Below are 9390 nucleotides of genomic sequence, written 5' to 3' on the forward strand. Positions count from 1 at the left end.
GGAAGCAGCTGATGACCTAAAGTACTTGAGTGGTCTCGTGGCTGTCAGAGGGACTATTTGTAACAAAAAAAAAAAAAAAAAAGGAAAAGAAAAATGGATTTTTACATCATAGCAAACTAAGACCTGGGTGGGGGTCAGCTTTTTTTTTTTTTTTTTTAAGTTTGCAGTTTGGGTCAAATGTGAGAAGGATGTGTACCTGCTGCCTCTTTTCTTACCGCTCTTCTGCCCACACCCAGCAGCAAAAATCCATTCATTTAATGAACTGATAAAGTGCCACGCAAGCTGGTGCACAAACAGGCCCCCGGCCCATGCACCCTGGCTCCCAGGAAAACTGGTGACCCAAGCGTTGTGGTGGGGGGGGCGGGTGCTGCAGTCCCGGGAGACATGTTCATGTTCGGGCATCTTCCCCGGCCCCCAGGCCTAGGCTGTGCCTCAAGTCAGAGGGGGTCAGCCTTCCAGCCCCGAAGAGGAGCGACTGGCCGATCGTTTCACAGTAAAATCACTCACTTTTGGCAACTTCACTTTTTTAAAGGCTCAGTCAGTTCCTTTTTCAGGTACCTCACAAGAGATGAATCCCTCGTAGTGCTCTTTTTGCTAAGATGACAGTGTTCATGTTAAATATCATTTTACTTTTTCTACATTGCGTGGTAAAAGGAACTGTGTTAATAGCTATATCTTAAATACTGTGATTTGAGTTTTTTTAAAAGCATCCTAATACAAATATCTTACTAACTTACAATCATTCATATAATAACAAACATTTGGATTCTTTTGAAATCCGTCTTAATTGACTCATATTCTTTTTTTTTTTTTTTTTTTTTTTGAGACAGAGTGTCGCTCTTGTTACCCAGGCTGGAGTGCAATGGCGCGATCTCGGCTCACCGCAACCTCCGCCTCCTGGGTTCAGGCAATTCTCCTGCCTCAGCCTCCTGAGTAGCTGGGATTACAGGCACGCGCCACCATGCCCAGCTAATTTTTTGTATTTTTAGTAGAGACGGGGTTTCACCACGTTGACCAGGATGGTCTCGATCTCTCGACCTCGTGATCCACCCGCCTCGGCCTCCCAAAGTGCTGGGATTACAGGCGTAAGCCACCGCGCCCGGCAATTGACTCATATTCTTAAAAAGCCTGGCTCTTGAACCTATTGGAAACACAAAAGAAACTAAAATCAAACAACTAAGATACGCTGCGCATGCGGGGACGCGCACACACAGCTTCTCATTTCACCTGAGCCATGCAGAATTTACTTCCAATGTGGAAATCTCTTCCCTTTACCATACTGTGCATGCACAGAGCACAAGAGAGTCTATCTCTAGTCACCTCCACCAGCAAGGCCTTAGGTTAGAGGCCACCGATTTCATATGACAGTGTTTGGCTAAAGACCCTTCACTATTTCTGTTTAGTAAATAGCTGTCTGCTCTTCAGGGAACTGTTACCTATGGGTTATTACCAAAGAACTTCGGTAATTGGAAATGTCCTGATGGAAATTATTTGCACGTGCCTGTTCTCTGGCATCCTCCGGGTGGCCCAACCCAAAGCGTAAAGCAGAACCCACAGACCCCGTGAGTCTCCCCATACCTTGTTTCCAGTAACTTGCTGAAACTTATCGGTGCATATTGGTCACGCCCTCTGGGATCCATAATGTCATCATGCTACAATCCCAGAGGAGAGGGTGGACGGACGCACGCAAGAACAGTACAGATCCCAGGCAAGGACTGGGCTGTCTCTCCACGCATGCCCTTGCTGTTCATGAGTGCCTTATACTCTCAGTATTTCGGGGCTTACAGCTTCTTCTTTGTGCTGAGCAGGTGCAGTTCCAAAGCAGGAACTGCCGCACGGGCTCCAGCGTCTTCTCTCCAACGTCATACCTCTCTCCTGGTGGGGGAAGTGGGCATCCAGGACCTCAGGAATCAAGGGTGTGCAGAGAAGGACAAATGTAATTTTTCTAGTCACATGAACTGATTGGTTCCAGGCAATTAGAAAATGGCCATAAAATAACCTTAATTTTTAAAAAATCCTGGGTCTTCATTTTCCTATTAGGAGACTGAACTGACCACATGTATTGATTTCTATCCTGACCATATGGGCACTTCTGTGTTTGGGATGTCCTACTGTAAGACTGATGAATGTACAGAGTTAATTTCAGGGTACAGTCTTGCCTTAATGGTTTTAAAAAATAAACTATTTTTTAAAATGTGCTGGTGAGTTTTGAGTGATGCTGCGGGATGGACGGTTTGGTCTGAAAGAACCGAGTCCCCAGGTGTGGGGTCTGCCCTCTGCCAGAACAGCCCCTGTGCCCTTCAGGGAGGTTCTCTCCATCTGCACGGTCCCTTTTGTGTCCTTAAGCATACAGAATGGATCTAGGACACCGTGGATCCGGAACATGACATCCTTTCCGCTGAAGTCACATACCACGGGAAACTTCTGAAAGCGGCGGGCACCTTAAAATACATCAGTGCACACGTAAGTCAGCAAAAAAACTTTATTCATCCCTTCGTCACGTGACAGTTGGCCTGGAGTAGTTCTAAGGACAGAGCAGCTCCTGCCTCTCAGAACTCTAAGCAGACATTCCAGAGTGCAAAGATCAGTGTCCCGCCAACTGCTACCCTAGAAGCTCCGGGGAGATAGGGAGTCTGGAGGAGGGGGTGCCACAGGAACTCCCGGCAAGCAGTGGGGCCGGGCTTTGCAGGCACCGAGGACTGTGTCTGAGATGGCAGGAGGCAAGCAGGCAGGCAAGCGTGATGGTCTTGAGGTGCAAGGTGAGGACAGGAAGCCCACAGCATTCCTGCCTTGGGATTGTGGGAGACAGAATGGAGGGGCCCAAGCTGCAGCCAGAGCCTGAGGGAACTGGAGAGGCTGGAAGCCAGCACTCACCTTCCCAGGAGACCCCGAGTACCCAGGGAGATTGCTGAGTATCCAGACGTTTCAGGGGAAGATTCCTTTTCCAAACATTAGCTGGGTTTTTCATTATAAACGTAATACACGGTTAAGGTTAAAAGCATTTTCCAAGCGTCACATAAGGATATGAAGTAAAAATTTTGTCACCCTCTAGACCTCACAGGCTGGCTCCAGAAGCAGCTGCTGTCAGTGATTTTCCTTACAGAGAGACCATTACAGCCACCCACGGTGCGCGCTGGCCCCAACACGGTGTGGCGTCTTCCTGCACATGCCCCTGCAAGTGGCCTCTTAGGAGCTGCCCCACCGAAGGGGGTCGTCCCTCTCAGTCGCATCTGAGCGGCACTCACTGAGGCCTCGGCGCTAAGGGGCGCGCGGGGATGCCTGGCCGGGTTCCTGGCTGCGTCCGGGCTGGTACCTGCCTTTGGGCTACCTTCTCGGCACAACGCCCTGGGCCTGTGGCTGCTCCAAGCTGGACTCCAGCTCCTCTGGGCTGCAGTGCTGCTCCCAATGGAGGCTCAGCGGCTCCCAGCTCAGCAGCATCCCCGGCGCCAGGCCGGCCCAGGAGCTCTGTGCAGGGTGTTGCCCGATGACGCGGCCCCAGCTGCCTTCACGTCCGAGAACCAGGCTGGCTCGGGGGCCTCTTTGACGGAGCTTTCCTTTTCTCCAAGTCTTGCCGAATTTCCTGAGGAAAGGCACTGATGTTCTCCTGGACACAAGGGAGGCAGAATCTCTTGGCGTAGAATAAACTGCACTCCTGAAAGAAGAGGACAAGGATGGCGGCTGAGTTTCTTGGGAACACGGTGCAGCTTCTCCCAGGGGCCAGCGCTTCCCACACTCGGGAGGCTGGGCTGGGGCCCCCGCATGCAATGTGGGCACGTAGCCAGAGCTAGACCAGCAGGAGGGAGAGCCGGGCCTCAGGGCCTGGCAGGGTGTCCAGGAGAAAAGCAGTGCAAGTCTGGGCTACCCTGGTGGGAACAGCTGGGATGGGACAGAAGGACGGGAGCCTGCTCTGCTCCCTCCCTGTAACGTGACAACAATGGAAAGCTGGAGCACAGCCCGTGCCCAAAAAGCCGGAAATCCCAGCCCTCCCCTCCCAGTTATCGCAGCAGGAGCAGTGGCCACTGGTGCTGGGAGCAGCAGGGGACAGGAAGGACAGCCCTGCAGACCAAAGAGGCCATGGATGAGCCAGCTAGTCTAGGCAGCAGGCCAGAACTGTCCGGCCATGACGCTCTCCTCTCTTAGACACTAGAACTCCCGAGATTCATCACGGTGCACAGCACGTGGCTAAGAATGACATTCCCCAGCCCCCTCTGCAACTGGGCATCGCCATGTGACTCAGGCTGGTTAGGGGTGTCAGCAGCTGTGTGTGCCACCTCCTGGTCATGCCCTTTGAAGGACTGGACTGTGCTCTCATGTCCCTTCCTGCTGGCTGGGATGCAGATAGGATGCTGGGAACTGCCACAGCTACAAGGGACCCAAATGGGGACTCTGCTGAAGACAACAGGGGTGCCCTTCCAGCCAAGACCACAAGTTCTGGACTCTTAAATAGGAGAAAGTAAGTAAGCAACGATGTGCTTTACTTAGGCCACTCTCATTTTTGGTGTCTGTCTGTTCCTAAAGCTTAGTGTGCTCGCCAACATCGGGCTGCCCTCCTGCAGCTCTTAGAAAAGACTCCTTGCCATGGAGATCCGCTCATTAACAACCTGCTGTTGAAACGAAGAAAGCTGCCGACTTGTGATACCTCTGTGCGCCCCACTTCCCGCCCCGCAACCACTACTCACGAAGAGCAGCCCAAGGCCAAGGTGCTGCATTCAAGACCTCCCCACCTGGCCCACCCACCTTTCCAGTCTTCCTTTCCCAGCTTCTCCTGGACCACCAGCTTCTCCATGTGCCTGAGACGCTCCCTACGCTGCACTGCAGAGGCTCCTCCCAGCCCGGCTCACCTGGTCCCCCTGGCTGCTGATACACCCCCCTGCGTGCATGCACCCTGTGGCAGATGCTCGGGGACTTCTCAGACTCCAGGATCACTCCGAGTACACTGGCCACGCTGTGAAAGCCACACGGCTCCACTTCCATCCATCCTTAGGTTTTCAGCTCCCCAGGTGAACCCAGCCCACCCAGCCCCTCTGAACCTCAGTTCCCTCATATATAAAATGGGTGGAATAGAATACTGCTTTACCTGACTAAGTTAGGGGCAGGACTGAATGAAGCCTCAGCAGTGAAACAGGTCCCAAGCACAGGGCCTGGCACACAGGTGCTCAAGAAAGGACAGTCCCTTCTTCTGGAAGGGCCCTCCAAGAACATCTAGAAGGTAAGTCACTGTCCCTGGTGAGAGGGAGCACAAGGACCATCTGCACTGCTGGTGGGAAGGAGAGGAACCCTGAGGGGTCACTGGGGTGGATGCAGAGCCACCAAGAACCTATTGCCAGTCCTACACCAGGCTGAGACCCTCTAACTGACCCTAGCTTGCCCTCTCGCCTCTCCCCTTCATCAGCTGCGGGGCCCCATCTGTAATGAGGTGAACCAGCTGGTCCCTCCCTCCCAGGCCACCCTACCCAGGGAGAGCTTCAGGATAACCCCAGCAAAGACAGGCAGCCCCAGCCCACGCTGCTTACCCACCGGGCCCACACACACCAGCCTGCTGCACAAACTGCAATGCGAGCCGAGCACCAGGAATCTGCCCTTGTCGGAGGTGAAGGGATCCTTCATGACATAGCTCTCCTCCAGGAGGCTGCAGGAGAGAGACGCCAGCTGTAGAACCGCCCACATCTCTGTTGTCAGAAAATCAGCCACGAGCAATGGCCGTGCAGCAGCAGCCTGGCCCTCCGCAGGGCCTGCACACCTGCGCGGGCTCAGGGAGGCAGCGGACTAGCCCACCCGTGCTGCAGGACAGCGACAGAAAGGATCAGCAATTGGGGACCACACTGGCATTGAAATTGGACCTGTTCTCACCTCTCTAACAGCTGTGGTAGAGAGAAACCCTTGTTCTCAGCCGAAAGAAGGGCTGCTCCGACGTGAGCCCATAGGCCCTGACGGATTCCCCAGGGTGGGGCACAAGGCCACCATCTGAGCACCCCAGGCCTCCCCTACACCCCAAGCCACCTGCTTCCACGCAGGAGAACACACCCTCACAGCCCCCGGAGGCCAGGTGGCCTCATGCCACACATCAGAATGACACCACAGGGTGGCATGATGACAGTCAGGCTCCAAGTCAGCAGAGGGACAACAGCCAGGAGGACAAAGCCATGCCCCACCACTGCATTCCATGTGAGTAACACACCCGCCGGCTTTCCAACAAAGTGGCATTTGATGAAGGACAAGCTGGAGGTCAAGAGATAAGCCCCCGGACCCACTGGCTCTAGTCCACGTCTACAAGGACGACTGGCCTCCCACTAAGAAAGTGTCATGGCAAGGGTGCAGCCCCAAATGGGGAGGCCACCACAGCTCCTCCCGGCTGCTGAGCTGCTTTCCCACAGCTAGAGCAGGTATTGGACTCTGGGCTTGGTGTGGAGGAAGGTTCTAGAAGAGTCAGACACACCCCAAGCTTTGCCCAGGCCTCCAGAGATTACAGCGGAAGTATCCAGAGCCTGGGCAGGGTGGGACCTAAAGAGCCACACCCAAGCTGGTGTCAGACTTAGGCCCAGCACCCACCAACCAGCACTGGGCACAGGCTTCCCTGGCACTGGCCCAAAGGGCGCATACTCACACCATCGACTGGGTGTTGGGGGGCTTCTGCCCCACGTAGCTGTAGGGAGCTGTCAAGGCACAGAGTTCACACTCAAACACTCCCAGAGGACGGCACTCTGCATGGGATGCCATCTGCAAGATCAAGAGATGGGTGTCCCTGGGTCACAGGCTTTCTCAGGAATCCTGCCACTTCCCCGGCTGTGAAACCCTAATGATATAATCCTAAGACAGTTTCCTGCCTCCCCTTGGGGGATCCCTTTTCTCTATCCCCAGCTGAAACAGGTTTTCACTGGTCACAGTGACAGGATTTGGGACCCATATTCCAGTGGTTTAAGGTTTTTTATACTGCTAGAGAAGATCCAGACAGGATCCAGTTGGAGCAGCCATCTCTTCCTCCAAGGCTGCAACAGGGCCAAAGCCTTCTGGTCTCCTGCTCTGCCTCAGTCTTCACCACCAGCCCCCAGTGAAAGCTGGTGGAGAAGAGCCCAGTGTGGGTGCAAACTCTCCTGTTTCTCAGAAGCTCTATGCCCTCACACTAGTCCACACATGGTATACAGCACTTCATCAAAACTGTCTTATCTGCTGGTATGGAACCCCCTTCTCATGTTCACTGTTGGATCTTGGAGGCCTCTTTCCTTACATTTCTGGCTAAATGGCTGCCATCTGATGGGTTCACCAAAAGTTACGATATTGCCGATTACCCAGCTCCTTGACTATGGAATCAAGTACGACATCATCAGCTGGCCCCGGGCTCCTGGCTGTGACCTCCCCGCGCCTGAACTGGGCCTGGTGTGTAAAGGCGAATCAAGCGGTATGGGCTTTGCCGCTGGGTGACCCCAGATGCCACTCCAGGAAACGTGGGCTACCAATGACTTTACGATCCGGCTGGCCAGGGATGGTGGCTCACGCCTGTAATCCCAGCACTTTGTGACGGAGGGGCGGGAGGATCACGTGAGGTCAGGAGTTAAGAGACCAGCCTGGCCAACATGGCAAAACACGTCTCTACTAATAAAGTACAAAAGTTAGCCGCGCATGGTGGCGGGCGCCTGTAATCCCAACTACTCGGGAGGCGGAGGCAGGAGAATCGCTTGAACCGGGGAGGCGAAGGTTGCAGTGAGCCGAGATCGCGCCACTGCACGCCAGCCTGGGCGACAGAGCGAGACTCCGCCTCCGACCGTGGGTCTGCGTGAACCTGATCCCGCTTCTCTTCTGCACACCGGGGCGTCCTAGGTCCCCGCCAACGCTCCTGGGGGCGGCGCCTGTGCGCAGGGACCGCGGAGCGGCTCCGGGAGCGCTGGTGGTCCCCGCAAGCCTCCGCGCGCCCTCCCTCGCCCCGGCGCTGCCGGAGGTCAGCGGGGGATCGTCCCGAGAGGCCGACACCCAGCTCCTCCGTCTCGTCCCAAAAGCCGAGAGCGGCCGCGCCGACCCCTGGTGCTCGGAACGCAGCAGACCACGCCGGCGCGGACTCTGTCTCGGCGAGCGGGAGGCGCCCGGAAGCGGCGAGGGCCCGGCCTGCAGCACGATCGCTCGGACCAGGCTCCGGCCAGGGACCGCAGCGCACTCACAGTCGCCGGCGCCGCGCGGCTCCGCGTCCTTGGCGCCTGCGCGGCCCCGCCCCGCGGCGGCTCGGCCAGTCCCGGCGCAGGCACAGGCGCAGGCGCAGGCGCGGCGCCGGAAGCTGGGTCTCGCGGTCGTCTTCCGCCAGGCTTTCGCTTTTCCGGTCGCCGCGTGCTCCTGCACGGGTTCTGCGCGGGGGGAACCCCCAGAACTTTGGGGCCAGCGGCGGGCCTGGGCTCTGTCCTGGCCCCCCGCGGCGCTCAGCTTCTTTCTGAGTGTTCCACCAGGCTCGGCAGGGTCGAGGTAGCAGGCTGAAGGTCCCCTGTTAGCTGAGGGGCTCGAGGGCGCCTCCAGTCTCCCACCCGAAGTCCCCCACCCGCTCTCCCGCGCCACCTCACACAGGAAGCGGTGTGCCTGTCCAGCGGGGTCTCAAGGTCTCAGGGCCTTGCTCCTCCAAGGCCCACGTGGCCTGTGGCTTCGCCTCCCTGGCCTCTCCGCTGCCCCTGTAACCAGCCACCACTGCTTCCCTCGGTTCCCGCCCGGGGCCTCTGACACCCCGTGCCCTAGACCCGAAATGCCCGCCCCACCCCTGGAGCCTCCAGTACGTGAGAGGCACCTTTCCGTGGGGTCAGGGGCGCGGACTCTGAAGCCGGCCTGGCTTTGCCTGTGGGCTCCTATCATGCCCAGCTGGAGTCCTTCGCCCCAGCCACAGCGGGCCTTCACCTGTACTTTGGGGACGACAGGGTGGCCAGCGTTCTCCCAAAGGTTTGCGGATTTTGCTCCATGCGAGAGAAGGCCTGCTTGTGCCACCTGCCTGCGGCACCAGCCCGCAGCGTTTCACATGCTGCTGCGTTACAGGGCCCTCTGTGACCCTTCCCTAGGCCGAGAGGTACTGCGTCTCGTTTCCTGAGATACCAGAATGTGTTCTTGGTTTGTCAAGCCACGTTTGAAGGAATGTTGCCAAGTTGCAGCAGGCTGAGGTCTGGGACTTGCTCCTTTGGCGAACTGGGAAGTAAGGATGGCATTTTAGCAGTAATGGAAACCAGAACCACTCTTAGACCTGGGCAAGAGGGGCCCAAGAATTGGCAAACAGTTGGATTTCATTGCTCGTAGACAGAACCTCCACGGTGCGTAGAGCGAGGCATTTGATTTGTTGGATCACTTCAAAGATGACATACTGGGCTGTTTTTGTTTCCGGAGGTGTCTAAGATGGAATGTCTTGAAGCATTTTGAATTTGACCTCTGATT

The 9390-nt window shown here is 56.2% G+C and overlaps 1 protein-coding gene across 1 annotated transcript; it reads right to left on the minus strand.

The window, feature by feature from the left end:
• Positions 1–797: 797 nt before the first annotated feature.
• Positions 798–8191, minus strand: CDPF1 (cysteine rich DPF motif domain containing 1). Its single transcript, XM_039463232.2, has 4 exons — positions 8151–8191; positions 6605–6717; positions 5518–5629; positions 798–3652 (listed from the first exon to the last, which is right to left on the minus strand). The coding sequence occupies exons 2-4, from the start codon at positions 6715–6717 to the stop codon at positions 3506–3508; spliced, it is 372 nt and encodes a 123-aa protein (XP_039319166.1). The 5' UTR covers positions 8151–8191; the 3' UTR covers positions 798–3505.
• Positions 8192–9390: the final 1199 nt, after the last annotated feature.

Source organism: Saimiri boliviensis, chromosome 21 (assembly GCF_048565385.1).
Source record: "Saimiri boliviensis isolate mSaiBol1 chromosome 21, mSaiBol1.pri, whole genome shotgun sequence".
Taxonomy (NCBI): domain Eukaryota; kingdom Metazoa; phylum Chordata; class Mammalia; order Primates; family Cebidae; genus Saimiri; species Saimiri boliviensis.

Bases quoted from the DNA above. Each gene is read 5' to 3' on its own strand.
- CDPF1 (XM_039463232.2), bottom strand. From the start codon at position 6,717: ATGGCATCCCATGCAGAGTGCCGTCCTCTGGGAGTGTTTGAGTGTGAA. The intron at 5,630-6,604 runs GTGAGTATGCGC...TCTCTCCTGCAG, and splicing joins CCCAACACCCAGTCGATGGT to CCTCCTGGAGGAGAGCTATG. The intron at 3,653-5,517 runs GTGGGTAAGCAG...CTCTTCTTTCAG, and splicing joins GGCTGGTGTGTGTGGGCCCG to GAGTGCAGTTTATTCTACGC.